The 21,646-nt window shown below is 44.9% G+C and overlaps 1 protein-coding gene and 1 non-coding gene across 11 annotated transcripts in view; both read left to right on the top strand.

Moving 5' to 3' along the window:
• Positions 1-21,646, top strand: part of FRMD4A (FERM domain containing 4A) — an 849,800-nt gene that overhangs the window by 676,925 nt on the left and 151,229 nt on the right. For all 10 annotated transcript variants that reach the window (XM_059892529.1, XM_059892528.1, XM_059892530.1 and 7 more), the window contains 2 exons: positions 214-308; positions 13,490-13,582. In XM_059892529.1, the coding sequence (XP_059748512.1) occupies positions 214-308; positions 13,490-13,582 (188 nt within the window). The remainder of the gene's footprint in view (positions 1-213; positions 309-13,489; positions 13,583-21,646) is intronic.
• On the top strand, positions 2,994-3,067 carry MIR2304 (microRNA mir-2304). Its single transcript, NR_031113.1, has one exon. It is a non-coding gene; the product is annotated as a microRNA mir-2304 (primary transcript).

Raw genomic sequence — 21,646 nt, 5'->3', positions numbered from 1 at the left:
GTTGATAGAACAAACTACCAGGAAACAAGGCAGAAGGTCTCAGTCCACTGATGGCCCTGTCCTCACTGTCAACTCCTTGGGTTTTATAAAAACCATGTGTATCGATGTTCTTGAACTTTGAGACATTCCCTTCAAGAAATATGAGATTGAGATCGCATGTTTCAGGAAACGGAATCTCTCGTCTCTTACTCTCCCATTTTGTTCTCTCTCCAGCCCAAGCTTTTGGCCAAGGAGCTGCTTGACCTCGTGGCCTCTCACTTCAACCTGAAGGAGAAGGAATACTTTGGAATTGCCTTCACGGATGAGACGTAAGTACCCACGTGTTCAGAGAACCCGAAGGGAAAATGTGGAACCTGAAATCGCACTGTCTCAACTGTCCGCAGTGGAGGCTGCTGCAGGCCACGTAGGTCTCATGGTTCAGGGTCAGTCCAAGTTCATCATTTGAATTTCAAAGGCCTTGTGATCATGCCTGGAACAGCCAAGGGATATAATTAGGATGATGCTCATATTATGAAATTATTAGGTAAACCAGTTCTTATAATCAAGCCGGTGCGTGTTCAGAACTGAAATGTTTCTTTTTAAAAAAAGATTTGTCTGGGTTTGTTTTCTGTTAGCGTTAAACGAAAACGTCTGGAAATGCAGCATTTCTTTCCAGTGCTGGAATAACAATAACAGGAAGTCAATGCGATGATAAATTCAAAATGAAGAGTTATCTGTGCAGTTTCACTGTCAACGATGAAGTAGACTATAAAAATGGAAAATTCAGACTGCTCATCTGATGAAAAGTACATTTGTGTTCAGTGATCTTTCAATTTGGCTCTCTAAAGTGGTGTTTTGCAACACAAGGAAGGAGTATCTTTACTAAAATTTCAATTTCCTTCTTAATATATTGTTAATAAAAGAGTACGGTGTACACCTGCACAAATTCCTCGATACACTGTTCTAAGCAAATGTTTTACAGTTCTTGCTCCTCTGTACATACACACACACACTTGCATACATGCTCCTCCAGATCCTTAGAATTACAGAGATGATGTCCTAAAACATTAATAGATTAGGGTTAGGTTAGCATCTGGACAAGACGACTCTGGGAGGCAGGTCCCACTGAAGCAGGTTGGGCTCAAGAGCAAGGACTGGAGGCATCCACATTGGTCGGTGGGAGAGATGATCAGGTGGATATGTGCGAGGACCCTCCGGGAGCCGCAGGTGGATGGGGCGGCCGTAGCATTTATCATCCATATCAGGACACTGTGGGTAAAAGAGGGTGTAAGTTGGGACTGTCTGGGGCAGACTGGGCAGATTATCAACCCTCTAAATCAGCAACCTTTCAGGTGGCAGTGTGAGCAGTATTGGGGGCAGAGTCACACCTGGCTCCAGAAAGTCGGGAGGAACAGGCTTCCCCTGGCCCTGGAGCCTCGGAGAACAGAGCCGGAAGGGAGGCAGGACTGCTTGCTCCTGGTCTAGAAGGATTGCTGTGCCTGCGGGTGGGACCTCGTAAACAGGGCTGTGACCTGGAGGGCTGTGATGGGAAAGAGCCAGCGAAGTAATTTTCAAAAATGCTTTAAGACAAATGTACAAATATACATGGAGAATAACCACTTTCATGAATGTACTTGTTTTCTACCCTTTCTCCTGAAAACCACTGTAACCTTCTCAACTGGTACTCAGACATTTTTCACTAATTAGAAGGAAACCACAGTTTCAATTCATCATATCCCATTGTTCACATTTCCCAAGTATGTTTCCTCTTCTCAGAGAGCCAGTGAACTCAAGATGGGTCCCAATTCGACTTCCCTTTTGGATAAACAAGTCAGAGAATGAGGTGATTGTCCTGGGCCCAGGAGGAAAAAATACACCTGCCGAAGGTTTCAGATCACAGCCCTAATGGCACCAGCCAGGAAGAAATGAACATCAGGGAGAAAGTCCCTCTGCTCCCAGGAGAGATGAAAGCAGGAAAACCACCCAGCACCACCCACCTGTCCCATCGAATGGAGCCTGTCTGCCCCAGGCTCCCTGGGCTGGTGGGGAAAGTGTGTGTGTGTTTATGTCTGTCTGTTCCAGGTCTTGACCTCCTGGCTCCCCGGGCCGGTGGGGAAAGTGTGTGTGTGTCTGTGTGTGTGTGCCTGTGTCTGTGTGTGTACACGTGCACGCAGGCTGGAGGCACGCAGGCTGGCGGGAAGGGTCCCTCTCCCTGGACTGTGAACTGGCAGCTGGAGAGCCCTGTTGGGGAGGGTGGGGGTGATAGGCAGGATATGAACCATCGTCTGGCATCGTCCAGAGGAAGAGTGGCCACCACCAACCTCTTCACCTGGGTGTGGGTGGGAGGGCTCCTCTGGCGATGGTAGAAGTGGTGGACAGCCAGCCGAGATCGGTAGACAAGACTTTGCAGCTGGCAGACAGTTCCTGGAAAAGAGATGGCAGGTGGGCCTGACTCACCAGGGAACAGTGAGTATCAGGGACCCCTAGGAAACCAGGAACCAGCCTCCGAGAGACCAGGATGAGGAGACAGAACAAAGGGAAGGCAGGGGTGGCTGTGACTCAGGCCATTGTCAGTCAAGGGCTGACCACACCTGGGGCCAAGGCGTTGGCTCATGGCCTCTTTGGTCATCTGACCTTTGCTCCTTTTCTTGGTGGGAAAGGAATGAATGAAAGCTGTGACCAAAGAATGGTACCTGTGGGTGAGGCTTGGTCTGTGTGGTGTGCTTAGGTGCTCAGTCATGTACGACTCTTTGTGACTCCATGGATTGTAGCCCGACAGGCTCCTCTGTCCATGGAATTCTCCAGGCAAGAATACTGGAGTGGGTTGCCATGCCCTACTCCAAGGGATCTTCCTGACCCAGGGATCAAACCTAGGTCTTCCGCATTGCAGGTAGATTCTTTACTGTCTGAGCCACCAGGGAAGTGTCTAGGGTGGTGATAATACGTCGGTAACCACTGTCCTTGTCCTGTATCCTGCCTCAGCTCTCACACTGCGCACTGCTAGACAGTAATGCCAGATCATTTAATAACTGGATATTCTAATTATGCATGTGTATAGGGTTGTGTGGTTGTGTGTGTGTGATTTCTGCGGGTACTACACTGTGTATTTAATAATAAAATGCAGTTGAACTTTCATCCTTTATCACAATCCATGGCATACCCCATGCATTTGCCTTTTTCCCAATTCAGATCAAAACAAGACTTATAAAGTGCTGTAGGGACTTCCCAGCCAGTTCAGTGGTTAAGACTCCACTCTCCCAGTGCAGGGGGCACCAGTTCCATCCCTTGTTAGGGAACTTAAGGTCCCTCATGCTGCATGGTGCAGCCAAAAAAAAAGAAGAAAAAAGTGCTATAAGCTATAAAATACTGCACTAGTGTTAGGAGTTGCCAGCAGTGTTATAATTCCTAATAGTACAGTATGTGACTGGTGTATAGTCAGTGAGTCTTTCAGTGTGAAATGCTGTTGATGACATTTCGTAGGCTCTGGATGGGCATGGAGAAAAGAAATATGAAACAAAATGTAGACGAAACTGGAAGATTCTCTAAGTTCCTTTCACCCCTAAGTTGCATTCATTAATAGTGTCCAAGGCCACAGTGCCAGACTCTGTGTCCAGGGATATTTCCTACCGTTAGTTAATCAATGCAGGATTAGTACTAGGTCTATCTTCTGTTTTTTGTAATTCAATTTTTAAAATTTTTATGTAGAAATAATTGGTTATACAGAAAAGCTGCAAAGATAGTACAGAATTCTCATATACCCCTTACCCAGCTTCCCCTAATGTGAATATCATAAATACTGTGTGATAAGTATCAAAACTAAGACATTAACCTTGGTATTGATACTGTGAGTAACTTAACTACAGACTTTATTCAAATTTCACCACTTTTCCCACTGAATGTCTTTTTCTATTTCTGGATTCAAGTGCATTTAGCCCCTTTTATTTTTAATAACTCTGCACAAATAAAAAGATATACAGGTGAACTTTGTTTTTTTATGGTTTCTTTTATTGCACTTCACAGATACTCTGTTTTTTACAGATTGAAGGTTTGTGTGGTAACCCTTCATTGAGCAAGTCGGTCAGTGCCATTTTTCCAACAGCATTTGCTCATCTTGTGTCTCTGTCATATGGTCTGGTAATTCTCACAATACTTCAAACTTTTTCATTTTTACTGTATTTTTTATGGTTGTCTGTGATCGGTGACAGAGAAGGAAATGGCACCCCACTCCAGTACTCTTGCCTGGAAAATCCCATGGATGGAAGAGCCTGGTAGGCTGCAGTCCATGGGGTCTCTAAGAGTCAGACACGACTGAGCGACTTCACTTTCACTTTTCACTTTCATGCATTGGAGAAGGCAGTGGCAACCCACTCCAGTGTTCTTGCCTGGAGAATCCCAGGGACGGGGAGCCTAGTGGGCTGCCGTCTATGGGGTCGCACAGAGTCGGACATGACTGAAGTGACTTAGCAGTAGCAGCAGTAGCAGTGATCGGTGATCTTTGATGTTACTCTTGTAAAAAAGATTACAACTCACAGAAGGCTCAGATGAGTGTTAGCATTTTTTAGCCATGAAGTATATTTAATTAAAGTATGTACCTTGTTTTCTTAGACAATGCTACTGCGGAGTTAATAGGCTACTGTATAGTGTAAACATAGCTTTTATATGCACTGGGAAACCAAAAAATCCATGTGACTCTCATTTTTGTGACAGTCACTTTATTTTGGTGGTCTGGAAGCAATCACCCAGTTTATCTCTGAGGTGTCCGTAGATGGTTATCAATGAATATCTGAAGTGTGGTGATCCATGCAAACTACGACATTTTAGCAGTCTTTAAAATATTCTGAAGCCAAGTAAGAGCCTAGTGTGAGTTTTTTTAATATAATTTTATTTATATATTTTTGTTTGGGCTGGGTTTTCATTGCCACATGCAGTCTTTAGTTGCAAGCGGAGGCTACACTTTTCGTTGCTGTGCTCAGGCTTCTCATTGAGGTGGCTCCTCATGTTTTCTGTGCTCAGGCTTCTCATTGAGGTGGCTTCTCATGTTTTCTGTGCTCAGGCTTCTCATTGAGGTGGCTCCTCATGTTTTGGAGCACAGGCTCCAGGCACATGGGCTTTAGTTGCAGCACACGGGCTCAGTAGTTGAGGTGTTTGGATGTAGTTGCTCCATGGCATTTGGAATCTTCCTGGATCAGGAATCAAACCCATATTGCCTGTGTCGCCAGGCAGATTCTCATCCACTGTGCCACCAGGGAAGTCCTAGTATAAATTGGATCTTAAAATAATTAATGTTTTGCTACTGACGTGGTCCTCAACCTTGACCCCACATTGGATTCACCTTGGACTCTTTATAAAATGCCAGTGTCTGGGCCCTACCCCCAGAAATTCTGATTTAATTGGTCAGGGTGTCGCCTGAGCATGAGGATTTTTGAAAGCTCTCCAGTTGATTCTTATGTGTAGCCAGTTTGAAAACCGCTTTCATAGAGCAGAGGGATGCTGGTGTAAGTTGTCTCTGCCCCCTCCCTCCAGATCCAGGAAGAGAAGCTGAGTTCATTCTAACTTTGAATATTTGAGGCCCATCAGGACTCATGCCATGAGGCTGCAAAGTTATAAACTCTTCCCCATTCCAGATTCTGGAAACCTGTTAAGAACCCACTCAGAACTTCAGATTTCGTGTTTGCTAGAGTGCAAATAGAATAACCGAGATTTTCATTTATCAAACACTAACATTCATCATTTAAGGAAAGTTATTTTTGTATGTTATTTTTGAAATATTCCCACTGCTGTTTCAACACTCAGGCTGATTTTTTTCATAAGTCATGGTTCTGATGGTATAATTTAAATATGTAAAGCCCTATTTTTAGTTATCTGATCTATTCTCTGTCATCATTGTTCCTCTGTTTGGGTTTCTTTTTTAAAAAGAAAAACTTTACTGAGGTGAAATTGACATACAAAACTGCACATATTTAAGGCCTCCCCCGTGGCTCAGAAGGTAAAAGAATCCGCCTGCAGTGCAGGAGCCACAGGAGAGTCAGGTTTGACCCCTGGGTCAGGAAGAGCCCCTGGAGGAGGAAAATGGCAACCCACTCCAGTATACTTGCCAGAAAAATCCCACGGACAGAGGAGTCTGGCGGGCTACAGTACAAAGCATCACCAAGAGGGGAACACGACTAAGCGAGCACAGCACATACTTAAAGTGTACAGCTCAACGAGTTTGGACATAGGCAAGCATGGATAACACCCAAGTGTTTAATTTTTAAAATTTTTTTATTTTATATTGGACTATAGTTGATTTACAATGTATAGGTATACAGCAAAGTAATTCAGTTGTATGTATAGATATATCTATTCTTTTTCAAACTCTTTTCCCATTTAGGTTATTACAGAATATTGGCATAGGCAAACACCTGTAACACCCAAGTTTTCCATTTTTAAAATAAAAAAGTTGACAGAGGATCCCACCATCAACAGCAATAACTGAACAGCTTTTAGGCTATTAGGGCTATTAGTCAAATACCCATCAAGGTGAAGTCATGATTAATTGTAACATATTTAAATTTTAATTTTAATTTCCTGTCATAAATTTTAAGGATTGTTTGTCAAATGTTGTAAATGAGTATCTGTGTAAGAACACTTTAAGAAGTATTTAGAAAGTTGAAGGAGAAAGATACAAAACTCAGTTAAGCCATTGTTGCACATTTCAAAGCCATGTACAGTTCTAGTGTATTCTCACGTACCAATTAGGAAAATGAATAGTTCTTAACCTCTTATTTAATCACAGACCCTTGTGAAATTTAAGAAGTTACATTCCCTCACCCCTACAATTGTTTACATACAGAATAATTAGTGCTTAAATTTTAGAAGGTTCACAGGCACTCTGAAGCCAGAATCTAAGTTGAAGAACCGATTAAGGATTTTTTAAAAAAAACAACATGCTGTGTCGTAATTAATTGAGCCGTGGATAGGTACTGATAAGGGAGTGTTATTTATCTGGTTAATTAAATGCCCATATCACACTGGAATTGCATCCGTTTTAGACCCAATGCCAGGACAGTGAAGAGAACCCTCGGTTCAGCAGCACCTTTGAGTCCTGTGACCCTTGACTAGAACCAGGACCAGCATGGACCGAGACATGTGAAAAGGGGCTAGTCGATGAGCATCCCCAGTCACAAGCTGATGTGCAATTTAAAAAAGCAGAAAAGCGGTTTTCCAATTGCAGAAGAAACCACCACAAGTTGCAGCCCTGGGAATGTAATTTATTTGGAAATAGGTTTGGGATTTCCATTCATTAAATGCTCAGTACTGTGCGATCGAGGAGAAAATCAATGGCTACAACCTCGGTGCCCGGGTTGTAATAGCTGCTTCTGGGAACGTGGCATTCAGCGTTCATTACCCCTCGGAGACAGCCCGCTGAGACCTTCAGACGCCGTGGCAAACAACAGGACCTTCTGTTCAGAACCAGAAAAGGGCTTTAGCAGAACTCTTCCTGTGTGCAGCTAAGAGAAAAAAGAATGAGGCAACCAGAAGGGGTCTTAGGAATCCAATCTTTCTCCTGACCTTTTCCTCCCAAAGCCCAGTGGTACAGGGGAACCCGGGCCTGGCCTAGGTGAATTCTCATTGGATACAAAGATTGTTCAGTTACGGCGGGAGCAGCGTCCAGACGTGGAGGGCAGTCATGGAACCAACAGCAATATTGATCTATGGGGCTTATCTAAAGCCAATGTATTCGCTTCTCAGCAAATGTTTATTTAGCATCAACTACTGAGTCTGGAGATACAGAAGTAGCTGGCCTGTGACCACTTGGAGAGCTTGTATTTGTAGTTTAGGCAATAAATATTTAAGTTATAGGTAGGAGATGCTAGAAAAGAAAATTTTGAGTAGCCTTCAGAGGACACTGTAGAGCAAACAATCTCTCTGTGTGTAATAAAAAAAATTAAAGGCATAAATTCAGGTGGACAAAATAGCCCATGATTTAGTCATCCAGGCTCCCTATATATTCCTTCTCTTAAACTTCATCTGTGTGTGTGTCTCTCTCTTGTAGACACACACACACACACACACACACACACACACACACACACTCTTGAAAGCCACTCTGAGGGAGTCTAGCTAAACCAGTATTCCTAGCTGTCCTTGCTGAGCACACATACTTCTGACCCTAAGACACTGGACTGAATGAAGAGCAGAAATCTTCCTTTTGAAGAACTTCAAACCTAGCCTGTCCATCTAGTAACACCTAAAAGAACTTCATCTTCTTGCTTTGACATTTTTTGGAAGCGCATTCCCTAAGAATCAGTTGTCTACAATAAAAACCTCTAAAAGGCACCGAGTCTCATTCTCCCCTGGGGTTCAAGACTGTTGGGTTCAGATAGACTTATCACACACCCCTACCCCAGTGATTCTCTACAAACAAAGCTCCCTTTAAGGCCTTCTCCATTAAAGCTTCCATGAACCAAAAATCTATTTGTATTGTATGGAGACGCTAAAAGCGTTAAATAAATGCATCCAATTTCTGTTGCCTAGAAGCAATTGCATATTTAATACTGACCCAACAGTTTGACCTATTGCCGCCATAAACCAATAGGTGTTATCTTGCTCAGCTTTAAAGATAGTTTTCAGTCAAGCAATAACAAAAATACCTTGAGCATCTCTTGGGACCTTTTTTTTTTTTTTTGCTTTGTTACAGGCCAATGTACTGATGTGAATTCTCAAATGAAAAATCAATGAGATAATGAAACCCAAGCTATCAGGCATCTCTTAGTTAAACTGTACAGAGAAAATGCTTCTTCTACTCTTTGCTTCCCATCCTACCTAAGCTTAAAGAAAAGAAAAAGAAAGGTTGAGGAAGAGACCTGATGTTGGGAACGAGAGGTGTTACATAAGGAAAAAAAAATCACGGACAGTGAGGAATCCTTATCCTTGATAATGTTGGGTGTAGGAAAATGTGACCTTGAACCCAACGCAATCAGCAGGAAATATTTTAATGCATGGAAATTGGTGGCCTCAGAAGTGAGATTTTGTTTCCTTTTTAATCTATCCCTTAGCTTTTGCCCAGATGTTGAGCAGTTATCCTCAGGGACCCAGGGTGGGTTACTGGTGCCTCAGTCTTTCCTTTTGTAGCCCCTTTGTAGTGGAGAGATTTTACAGGCACATAAAGTCGAAGGGTCGCGGGACTCCAGGTGCAGGAAGAGCCCTCCCAGAGGATTTCAGAACCCCGTGTGTGTGTGTGTGTGTGTGTGTGCACTGTCATTCCTTGCAGAAGTGGGGTTGAGGAATCTGAGTAGAGGAAGTAGGGGGAGGAAGTTCATTTTCTCTCCAAGGCCAACTATTCAGTTACGGGGGAATCCTGGCCTCCTTGTTCTTTCTGCTTTTTGACCATTTTCTTAATCTAGTCATTTCATGGTTTGATCAATGCTGAACTAATACATGGCTGGGAACCAAGGAATTCATCCCTATAATGTTCTTTTAAAAAGTTTAGTGTGGGCAATGAAATTACCTAGGGAAGTGGGATCCATCTACCTGTTTGTTCTCCATTAACATGGATGAAGAAGATGGGCAATGAGCAAACCCCGTAGAGTGGTACCCTAGTAACATGGTCTGTATTTCTTCAAAGGGTTCCCACTTTCAGGTTCTCCACCAAGTGAATTATGGCCCCCAGGTCAAATCCCCAGCGCTCTGAGTGGTTAGAAATGTTGTGCCCTTGGATGGAATGAGAATTTCTCAAGCCTGACCCATTGATGGATCCTCAGGGCACAGGTAGAACATTCCATCTCGATTCCTCCTTATTCCTTGCATTTGGGACCATAGGAAAATTGCTGTGCACCATTCTAGTCTCTCTCTTGCAAGATTCTGGAAAAGGTTAGTCTCACCAGACTCTTTATCAGGAGTTATTGCAAGGCAAATGATTAAAATTTAAATCTGCATGGTCATTGGATAAATTTCTGTTCTGAGTTTTTACAGATTCTGTATTTGTTTGGGATCATTAGTTACAGGGCCAAACTAACAGCTAAAGCTGTTTCCATTCCATCCCAAACTAACAGCCAAAGTTCTGTGACCCTGAGGCCACACTCTGAACCACTTCCTTTAAGTAACTCCCAAACCCCAAGCCAGTACTCCCCCTCCCATCCTTAATCACCCCAGAGCCAGTTACCAGAGAACCAGGGATAGTTCTGAAGACTCAGGGTCCACCAGCACTGTTCAGGCTAGCCAGTCCTAAGCTGTCCCTCATGCCTTTTCCATGAAAACCCCAGTGAAGTCTCTTCCTGTGTCCTCCCCATATTCCGTTCTGCCTCATGAACAACACTGGAGCTTCTTCTCATGACCCTGCATGGGGTGGGTGCCTCTCATTTCCAGGAAACCATGAGGAACATTAAACTTTCCCTTCAGTGGCACTGACCTCTCAGTGCTGTCACTCAGTCACTTTTGTAAGTTGAGATCAGGGCGCACCTCAGCTTCTTGCAGAGGTAGTCATCTAACCAGTGCGCAAGTACTTCGGCGTCCATAATATTTGCCAAGTGCTATGCTATGTTCTAGGGATGATTCTGTTTAAATGTTGAAATCATAACTGAGCTGTAGAAACAGGTCCTATTTTTTAAATAACTAATTGCACTAGGCTATGCTAAATGCCTTGCAGATGACACAAACCAGAAGCTCTGGAGACATTGGAAAGAAAACCCAGACTTAGGCAATCAGAAGGCTTCACTAAAAGTAAGATTTGAACTCGACCTTGAATAGTGGCTAGCATTCAGATAAAGAGGATGGAGAGAATGTTCCAAGGAGAAGAAACCAAATGATCAAAGTCCTGGGGTGAGCGTGCATATGACGTGTTTGCAGGAGGCTGAGCACAAGGAGAGGATCCTGGAAGACTTTGGACATTTTCAGAGGCCGAAGTGGGGGTGGGGGGAGACTGTGGGTTATTACACCTTGATAATGAGGTCTGTTTGTCTTACCTTCCAGTTAATCAAAAATGCACACACTGTTACCTGAGGGAGTAGATCTCTCTGTGTTTTTCGTATGTAGAAAGTCTGTTGAGGAAAAGTGTGTACACAGAGTAAGTTCCATGGACTTCGGGAAGGGCAGCCACAGAGCTGTGCCCAGGATGGGTGCTGGAGCACCCAGAGGAGGACCCGCAGCCTAGGCTGGTGTGTGGTGTGAGGAAGGGGTACCAGGGAAGGCTTCCCAGAGGAGACACAGGAGAGCTGTGTCTTGAAGGATGGGCCAGACTTCGCTGGGCAGTGGAGAGGAAGAAGGGCATTCTAGGCAGAGGGAACAGCATGAGTTAAGGCACAGAGGTTTAAAACAACATGATCCCCACGGGGCATTGTCAACATTTCAGGTCTGACCAGAGACAATGGTGGCATTGAGGCCTTCTGTTTCCAGACCCCGTGTTCTTTTGAACAAAAATTTATCCTGCCTTTCTGGAAGATGTTGGTCCAATCGTTTTGCACAGAGAACTTTTTTCCATTCTTTTTTTTTTTTTAACCCTTATACTCAGAATTGAGATACTGCTTTAAACATGAAAGATAAAGTTAATAAAAAAACATGTTTTGTCTAGATGAAAATTCCTGGAGGAGAAAGAGGCCAGAGTTCCTCCGACAGACACTCTTTTGAGGCAGCCCTCATCCTCATCTCTGGAGCCATGGGCTCGGGCTTAGTTGAAAGAGGGGTTTGTTTATTTTTGTGCGCAGAAGGTGCGGTTTGAAAGACATCTCAAAATGGAGATGGAAAGCCTCCAGCTTTCATTATTTGGAGGCTTGGAGGAGCAAAGCTTTTAATACAATGATGCAACAGCTTTTATGTTCAGTAAGCACAGCCTTTCACATGGGTGTATACGTTATAAACACCAGTGTTACACAGCGTCAGGCCCCTGAAGAAATGTTGTGCAATAGTGTCTGTTCAGCATGGGCTTACTGAGTCACAGAGATGATGGGACTCTGAACCCTTCTGAATGACGGGCTGAGACTGGGGAAGGAGAGGAGAGGAAAGGGGCAAGGTGGATCCCTTTGCTCGTCCTTATTCTATGATTCTGTCTTGCTCTTCAAAGACCAAGCTCCTCAACTTGTCACCAAGACCCTGGTCCCCACTCTCCAGCCTCATCCCTTTCTGTTCACATGATACCACGGTGCCAGGTTTTCCTCCCCACCTCAGGGCCTTTGCACATGCTGGCCTTACTGCTTGGATTGTTATTTCCTCTTCCTCTTTGCTTTCCTTCTGTCATTCTTCAAATCTCAATCAAACACCAAGCAGCATTTCTTGGACCCCCAGACTAGATCGGGTCCTTACAGGTCCTCATACTATTGGTAATTGCAGAATTAATCATGAAAATAATTGCTGAGTTCCTGTCTCCTGACAAGAATATAAGCATCAGGGGTAAAGGGACTGTGTCAATTTTGCTTACTGCTACATCTCCAGACCCTTATCTGGAGAAGATGATCAATTAATATTTATGGAGGGAGGAAGGGAAGGAAGAAAGAAATGCAGAAGTGACTCCATTTGCATATCATCAAGTATTTCCACGGTTCACTATTTAAAATAGCTTTAATGAGATAAAATTGACATGCAGTAAACTACACAATTAAAGTTTACAATTTCCTAAGTGTTGATATGTCTGCACTCAAGAAACCATCACCACTTTCAAGATAATGAACATCTCCATCACACCCAAAGGTTTGCTCATCCCCCACCACACACACGCACTATCCCACCATCAAGCACCCGTGGCAACCACCAATCTGCTTTCTGTTGCCCCAGATTAGTTTGTACTTTCTAGAGTTTTCTATAAATGGTATCATACAATCTGTACTCTGTTTGTCTGGCTTCTCCCACTCAGGATAATTATTTTGTGATTCATCTTTGTTGCTCTGTGTATTAATAGCTCATTGTCTTTGTCACTGGGTAGTATTCCTTTCTATATCGTAATTGGTCCATTCCCCTGTGATCAACATTGGGGTTGTTTCAAGTTTCGAGCTATTACAAATAACATGAACATCTGTGTGTGAAAGTCATTGTATGGATGTCTGCTTTCCTTTCTCTTGGGTAAATTCCTAGGAGTGGAGAGGCTGGGTCCTGTGCTAGGTGTATGCTTCATTTTTAAAGAAATTGTCTCTGATTCACTTTGTACCCCAATCTGCTTCCAGCATGATATGGTGAAGATTGCTAACATGTTTCTAAAGGGTGTTTGGAGGCCTTCAGACAGAAAAGACTGTCTTTCTTCCCTGTGGTGGTCAGGGAATTCAGGACAAAAAAAAGAATGATTGCCTTTTCATTTCAGTGCCATCAAGGAAATGGACTGTGGGTCTCAAATCCCCAGCTGTGATTGTTACATGGTATCTCCTGCTGATGCACTGTTTCTCCAGTGTTTCCTTTGGTGTCTGAAAACTACTAGAACTTAAGAGTGAAGCAGAGGTCCATGTGTATCTGTGCTCCAGCATGTACCATATATGCAGACATAGACCTTCATCCCAGGTAACTTTGGCAACACCCAAAGGTCTAATCCACTGGTCTCTCTTTTCCACAGGGGACACTTGAACTGGCTTCAGCTAGATCGAAGAGTCTTGGAACATGACTTCCCCAAAAAGTCGGGACCAGTGGTTTTATACTTTTGTGTCAGGTATGAACATTGGGTATCCACCCTTTTGCTTTTTTTCCCCTTTGTCAGAAAAGCCCAGGAGGGTAGAGCAAACAAAGAAAAGGGAACTCAGGTTTATCTTGGTTCGCTGCCAGGAGTAGAGGTCGTGGTATAGAGTTCCATGTAAACATAGGGCGTGAGTGTGTAAGGCTTGAACATACATGTTTTTGCTCTGGCACTAGAATGCTTCTGTGGAATGAAGGTAAAACCTTTTTGGTTTTGCTTTTTGGGTGGGGGAGAGGGGAAGAGGGCATATATCTCAAAGGAAACTGAGTCTCTGAGAATAACACAAACCTGTGGATTCCTTTGTTGGTGTTTGAAGCCACATAACAAAAGTCTGTGTATTCTTTCTTTCTGCCACTTGGCTTCTTGAAACTTGTGTGCTTTATCCCAGGTAGGAATAGTTGCAACCCAGCAACAAACCACAGATAAATGCATTTCCCAGTATGGGAAGCTAAGTTATAATAATATTTCAGAAACAGTAGGAGTTTTCTGTTCATTAATCTAGTGTAAGAAGTTTTATTTTGTGACTGCAGAGAACTATAAGCTTCTCACATTTAATGTTTGCAACAATCTAATGGAGTCAAGACTTCAGACTTGACTTACCACTGGGCTTGCAAAAGGTTGTGTGAAGCCAGAGTGGGGATCACATCAGGAGTTCAAGGGCAAAGTACTGATGCAAATCATGTGAAACAGATCCAGAATCTGAGCCCCTAGACCCAGCAGCTCTCTGAGTACCCTGTCTGTTGAGCACCAGGCTATTTCTGCTGCACAGCTGCAGAGGTGTTTGGGTTCAAATGCTTTGGTCTTAAAATGCACACCAACCCTTCCACCCAAGGCATAGACTCAGCGCCTTTAAAATATCTGAATAGAAATTCAAGAGCAGGACACCATTGCATTACAATTGAGTTCTTCCTAAAGAACACAACTAGGAATGCAGTTTTAATCAAAGCCACCTTGATACCACAAGAGGCAAAATCAGAGGTAAAGGTGCCTCTTACAGGTGGGAACGTGTCTGTATCTCAGCTGACAGAGGAAATGTAAACTTGCTTTTAATGCCTTTTTGACTTGTTTAACAGCTGGGAACATATCAAAACTGATCTTCACCATTTGCATCCCTGATGAGCATGCTTTCTGTGTCATATTCTCTTTAATAGGGGCTACATTTTCTCTGATAAATGGAAAAGTTATTCTATAAAGCAAAGAGGAACAGTAGCACCAGGAGGGGTGGCAGCATCAAGGGAGACTTGCTTGCATTTAAGCAGGTCATGAACTCATAATCAGAGGGGAACACGTCCATACACTTGACATGTACCTGGCCCCACTTCTTCTTGGTGTTTTTTTGCAAACATTAGTCAAGAAGAAAAACACTGGGCTGGTTGCATATTAGCTATTTTTTCAAGTGTTTGTTATGAGCTGAGTTATTTGTGGGTTCGGGGAACCAAGCTTTGAAGAAAAGCTTGGGACAGCATGAGATTGCCTGGTTGCAATGTTTGCAGTCTAGGATCTGCGTGCCAACACGTCCAAATCTCTCCAGGCCGATGTCTCTCCCTGGGACCAGATACACAGAGGACTGCCGCGGTAGGCCAGTGCAACCAGCCTGGCAACAGGCTGACTGAAGACCCAAGGACATGTGGTTTGCTGAAGCAGGCATCTCCCCAAATGCTCACTGGGAAAATCTCTCCAAAATCACATTTAGTGATGGACACCCCACAGAAACACAAGGCAGAGCTTCCTGTAGCTCATCCTACCAGCAGGTCTTTCTGGAGAGCCTCGGGTTTCTATTTCTGGTTACTTCTTGGCCATCTGTGGAGGTCAAACTCAACAGGTCCAAAGCCAAATTCATCATCTTCCCACCCACCTCCCCAGACCTCCTGTGATCACATCAAATGTGACATTGTTATCCATTTATTATAGGCTTAAATCGTTGTTGTTGGGTTTTTTTTTTTTTTTTGCTAAAACACAATTTATTGTCTTACAGTTCTGGAGATCAGAAGTTCTAGAGATCAGAAGTCCAAAAAGGATCTTATAAGACTAAAATCAAGCTGTGGGCAGCAGGATCATATTCCTTCTGGATTCTCTAGGGGAGGATCCTTTCTTTGCCCTTCCAGATTCAAGAGTTTAGTCTTAAATTTTTTTTTTTTTTTTGGTCTTGTAAGTGAAAGTGTTAGTCTGTCAGTCATGTCCAACTCTTTGTGACCCCATGGAATCCTCTGTCCATGGGATTTCCCAGGCAAGAATACTGGAGTGGTTAGCCATTCCCTTCTCCAGGGGATCATCCAAACCCAGGAATCAGACCTGGGTCTCCTACATTGTAGGCAGATTCTTTACCATCTGAGGCACCAGGGAGGCCCCCCCTTTTTTTAATCTTATGACTCTATAAATTCAAAATTAACCTTATCTAATTAACTACATCGATCTAAAATAAAGGTCTCGGCAGGCCTGTGTTGCCTGCTTAAGGTTCTCAAAGAGTCTATTCCCTTGACTTTTTAAAAAATTGTATTTTGGCTGTGTTGGGTCTTTGTTGTGGCCCAAGAGCTTCTCTAGGGATCTTAATTCCCTAATCAGAGATCGAACCAGCACCTCCTGCCCTGGAAGGCAGATTCTCAACCACCAGACCACCAGAGTAGGCCCTGTTCCCTTCACTTTTGCCAGTTTCAAGAGACCGCCCACATTCTTAGACTCAAGGCCGCTTTTCCCTACCTTGAAAGCCAGCAACGTCAGTAGGCTTAAATCTTAACGTCTGTCCTCCTTTCCTTCCCCTCAGATTGTTACAGGCATTAATTCTCTGCTGCTGCTTACAAAATCTTTCCCTGCTTTTCCCTCTCCTCTCTATTACCTGAACTCAGGCCCTCATCTTCTGTCACTTGAATTATCACATCAGCCTCCCAGGGAGGGTGTCTCCTTAGCACTGGCCACAGAGGATCCTGTCTCCCGGAACCCCTACTTTCCCTGAGTCCCCACTTTGCAGCTGGCTGAACAGCACGCAGCAAAACTCTGATCATTTGTCTTCTCCCAGAGAGGAGGCAGATTTTCCCTTGGGGATGAATTCTGTGCTTTTACCTTGATTTTCGGCCTGGGAAGAATTCCCAGTTTATAACTTCATGCCTTTCTGAGAATGGCTACAGGCTATATTTCTCCAAAGGAGTGGTATGACAAATTATCTTCATAGAAGACCCAGACCTTGGAGTACACCAGAGTCTCTGAAAGACATCCTGTCCAACTGGGCTCTTTCTCTTTGTGTCCATACTGACCTTTCTAAGCAAGAAGCCAAGTGTCCATCATCGTGCCTTCCCCATGCACCCTGACCCTCCACGCCCTCTCTGCCACTCTCCTTTCCTGTAAACATCTATGTTACATCTGTGTAACGTGTACAGTCATATCAGAGAATAAAGGCAGAAGAAAACCACCTGATAAAAGAGACCATGGGGGAGATTGGCTGCCTTAAGCCAAGATTTAGGAACTCGTCAAGTAGAAATCTTAACCCTTTGTCACCAAGGATCTGTGTTTGTGCTGCCACCCAGCATAGCTTGTTCCTTGGCGTTTATATATTCTTTCACTGCAGTGCATATTCAAAACATCTAGGCAGAATTAGCGCCTCCTTTCAACCAATTAGGAAAAATACGACCCAAATATATTAATAAATAATGTGAATTGGAACTCACAGAATTCTGTTTATCCTCTAAGCCAGGAAATAAACTTTTCCTTCTGATAGGTCAGTTGGTAAAGAATCTGCCTGCAATGCAGGAGACCCCAGTTCGATTCCTGGGTTGGGAAGATCTGCTGGAGAAGGGATACCCACTCCGGTATTCTTGGGCTTCCCTGGTGGCTCAGCTGGTGAAGAATCCACCTACAATGCAGGAGACCTGGCTTGGGAAGATCCCTGGAAAAGGGAAAGGCTACCCACTCCCATATTCTGGCCTGGAGAATTCCATGGACTGGAGAGTCCCTGGGGTCGCAAAGAGTTGGACACGACTGAGCAACTTTCACTGTCTTTCGCTTCCTTGGAGGGTGTGAAGCAAGGCAGCCTCAGAATAACAGGAAGGAGGGCTGAGAACCTGCCATCACTGACCCATTATTTAGCCTCAAAGGGACTTGATCACTACAGCTCTCATCAATCAAATGACCAGGAATGGCCACAGCGACATCAGGGTCTTAGTAATTACCTAAAAAGGAAAAAGGTCAGAGAGAAGGCAACTGTCCATTACTATGGGTGAATTAGTTTGCAACAGTCCTTGAAGCACTATTGTTTTTCCTAATCAAGATAAGGAGATGGGGGACCAAGATGTTTAAGTAAACTCTCTCCCCAGCATGGCTAGTAAGTTACTGTATCTGTCCAGCCAGATCTGACTCCCATCCTGGGGCCTTGCCCTCTGCACCACTCAGTCTCCCTCTCACAAATGAAAGGGGACATCAAGATTGCTAATCAGAGAGCCTACCATTGCTCCCTGTGCAGGCAGGGCCAGAGGACCTGAGTCGAGATCGCTAGCCTTGACCCATCTTGGGCTCCATGCTTGGCCTCATCTGCAGCCCTGGCGTCCATCTGCAAAGGACAACTGCACCCAGCACTGGGTGAGAGGGGCGGTGAGAAAGGCAGCCCTCCCAGACCTGACCTTGCTGCTCTGGGACTGCCCAAGTCAGCACCATGGACAGAGCGCCCCCTGCGGGGACAACCGCAACCTGCAGTCCAGAAGCTTGGCAGCCCCATTGGAAACCACCTTAGCAAATGGAAGGGGAGTCTTAAAGAGGGAAGCAGAGATGTGTGCCAATAGTCCCTCTTGAGAGGGACCTGCCATCTCCTGACAACAGGGACCTCCAGTGTGGAGACATTCTGCCCTGTGCTGTGCTCTCTCCTATTCTATGGAGAAAACTCCTCTGTCCAGCTGGTCCGTTTTTGTCATTCTGAGCTGCATCACTGCTGGACATTAAGAGCCAAAAGCCTATCATTTCAACTACGGGTTGTCAACAGCTTTCTAACTTGTGAACTCCATGCTAAGTACTCACCATCATCGATGGGTTTGGGTATTGGTTTATGAATACTCATTGGGAGCTTGTATGATGTAGATGCTGTTTGAGGATTTAAGATCAGATCAGTGAACAAGTTAAACCCCCCAACTTCCAGGGTCCCTTTCTCCCACCTCCATCCCTCTCTCCCTCTCCCTCTCTCTCATACACACACACACACCTCATTCCATTATCTGAGGCTGGTGGTCCACATACCTTCTAGTTCCAGTGCCTCCCACCACCTCAGGGAGCTTACTCCCCTCAGTCTCCACTCTTTTTCTCTATCTTAAGCCGCTTCTTCTCCACAGAGCCCTCCCTCCACATCCACAGCACTCTCACCCTCACAAAAGAAAATACCTTCCCTGACTTGCCTCCTCCTGCAGCTCCTACCCCTGTGCCCCCTTATGTTCACAGCAGAGGTTCGGAAGGATGGACTTGCCCCTTTTCCCATGTCCCACTGATCCCTCAGTCTCTAAGGGTCCAGTGTCTGGTCCCATTAGCCCCATGGTAACTGGAGATCTCTGGGCACCAAATTGCACAGGCGCTTCTCTGCCCTCATGTCTGAATCAAGTAACATCATCATCTTTCTGCCCCCAAACCTGGTCTTCTTGCTTTGATGCCTCCTTATCTCTGCAGTGGGCACCACCACCCATTCAGCCCCTCAAGCCAGTAACTTGAAACTCAGCCTGGATGTCATCAGTTCTCTCCCACCTGTTCCCTTCTCTGCCCTCTTATCTGTGAATTCCTCTTATCTAACATATCCTAAATAGCTCTGTCCTTTACCTTCCATGGGCTTCCCTGGTGGATCAGATAATTAAGAATCTCTCTGGGCTGCCGTCTATGGGGTCGTACAGAGTCAGACACGACTGAAGCGACTTAACAGCTGCAATGCAGGAGACCTAGGTTCAATCCCTGGGTCGGGGAGATACCCTGGAGAACGGAATCACAAACCACTCCAGTATTCTTACCTGGAGAATTGCATGGACAGAGGAGCCTGGCGGGCTACAGTCCATGGGGTCACAAAGAGTCAGACAACTGAGTGACTAACATTTTCACTTTTACCCTCCCTGTACACGCCCCTGTCTGTAATTAGGACCTTCATAAGTCTCAGCTGATCCTGAAATCTCCTTGTTCATCTCTGCTTCAGGTCTTGGCCCCTCCCACCCTCTTCTATATGTTGTCACTGAGCACCTTTCTAGGATTGTCATTTGATCCCCAATGCATTATCATGCTAAGGCTGCCCTCGCTTGTCCTGGGTGACCTGACTTGTGCATGCCTCCCCAGCCTCATCTCTCCCCACCCCCTGACCCCTCACACATCTTCTACAAGCCTCCCAGTGATCAGTTTGACAAAGATCACATTCAATGACAAGGTCATTGTTTAATGCCATGAGGCAAGCTCCCCAAATTGAGAGCAGTGACCCTCTGGTAGGGACCACCAGTCAAGCTTAATAAATAGGTCAAGAGGGTTTCCCTGATGGTCCAGCAGTGAAGAATTTGCCTTGCAGTGCAGGGGACACTGGTTCAATCCCTGGTACGGGAAGTCCCAACATGCCACAAGGCAACTAAGCCCATGTGCCTAGAGACTGTGCTCTGCCACAAGAGAAGCCACCACAATGAGAAGCCGCGCACTGCAACTGGAGAGTAGCCCCGACTTGCCACGACTGGAGGAAGCCCACACACAGCAATAGAGACCCAGAACAACCAAACACAATTAAGAAAATAAAGAAATAGGTCAAGAAAAAATAGAAGGAAAAATATGCCTATTCACCCAAAGAAGTCGCTCTGTCCTTTTTGGGGTTTTTTTGTTTTTATTTTTTGACCATGAGACAGGTGAGATCTCATCCCTGATCCGGGATCAAACCCATGATGCCTCTGTTGGAAGCACAGAATCTTTATCACTGGACCGCCAGGGAAGTCCCCTTCTTTTTTTTTTTAATGGACTTAAGTTTGTGCTCAGGATAATTCCTCCGTGTCTGGGTGTTCCTTTCATTGTGTGTTCTGCAGCCAAGTGTTCTTGGAGCTCTGGTCATCGACATTGTTTATAGGAAAATAAATAGAAGTTAGATGTGTCTCTTCAAACCTAGAGTTTCACAAACAATAAAATAAAGTGAGCTACAGAGAAGAAAAAAAAGAGAGGAGATGCCAGGAAGCTGTCATCTGGGAGGGGGATGTTATAGCCAAGTTCACGACCTGCCTGTTGGTGTCTTTCGGGGCTGATTAAGACAGCAAGTGCTGTTTCCTGTCACTCGCAGTAACAACGATGGTGTGGACCTAAAAGGAGGTGTCCGCTAACCAGAACTCGCTAGATCTCGACTGGGTGTCCCAGTTAGGATTCTCGGCGCTGTTGAAATTCTCAACATCAGAGATACTTGGCTGCATAAACTCACAGCAGTATTAATTATCTTTCTCATTACTATCGCTCCTTTTTGCTACCAAAAGCCAGCATTCCAAATGTGGCATTTGTGTTCATTATGAAATGAAATCATTGGGCCATTTAATTAACACTTGCTGTAAACAGTCAGTGATTCCCAAGTGCCAAGTGGGGATGTGAGAGGGAGGAGGGGGAGCGAGAGGGCCCATAGGAGCCCCTAGCTGATGTCATCCTGCAGGGGGGTGTTCAGTCTGCCGCCACCTGAGGCTTCTACAGGTTAAGGGGACCAGACTCCCCGAAGGCTCCAGAGCCTTGAGTATTGAATACTCAGACACGTAATAGCATAGCACATATGTATTCCTACTTCAGACCATCTGATAAAATATCCTCAGACTGGCATCATCTGGGTCAGGTTGCGTGTGGCATCAGTCATGGTACTGAGCCAGGTTTGCCCTTGGCCCAGAGCACTGTTTCCTTTGACTCAAAAAGAAGCCCTGTGATTCAGTCCTACTGGGAATTCCCTGGCAGTCCAGTGGTTAGGACTTGGTGCTTTCACTGCCCGGGGCCTGGGTTCAGTCCCTAGTCAGGTAACTAAGATGTCACAAGCTGCACAGCATGGGAGAATAAAGAAAAAGATTCAGCCCTATTAAATGCGCTGAAGAACCTGTT

Source organism: Bos taurus, chromosome 13 (genome assembly GCF_002263795.3).
Source record: "Bos taurus isolate L1 Dominette 01449 registration number 42190680 breed Hereford chromosome 13, ARS-UCD2.0, whole genome shotgun sequence".
In the NCBI taxonomy this organism is placed as follows: domain Eukaryota; kingdom Metazoa; phylum Chordata; class Mammalia; order Artiodactyla; family Bovidae; genus Bos; species Bos taurus.
Note: the sequence above shows the minus strand (reverse complement) of the source record. Positions and strands in the feature narration are given on the sequence as shown.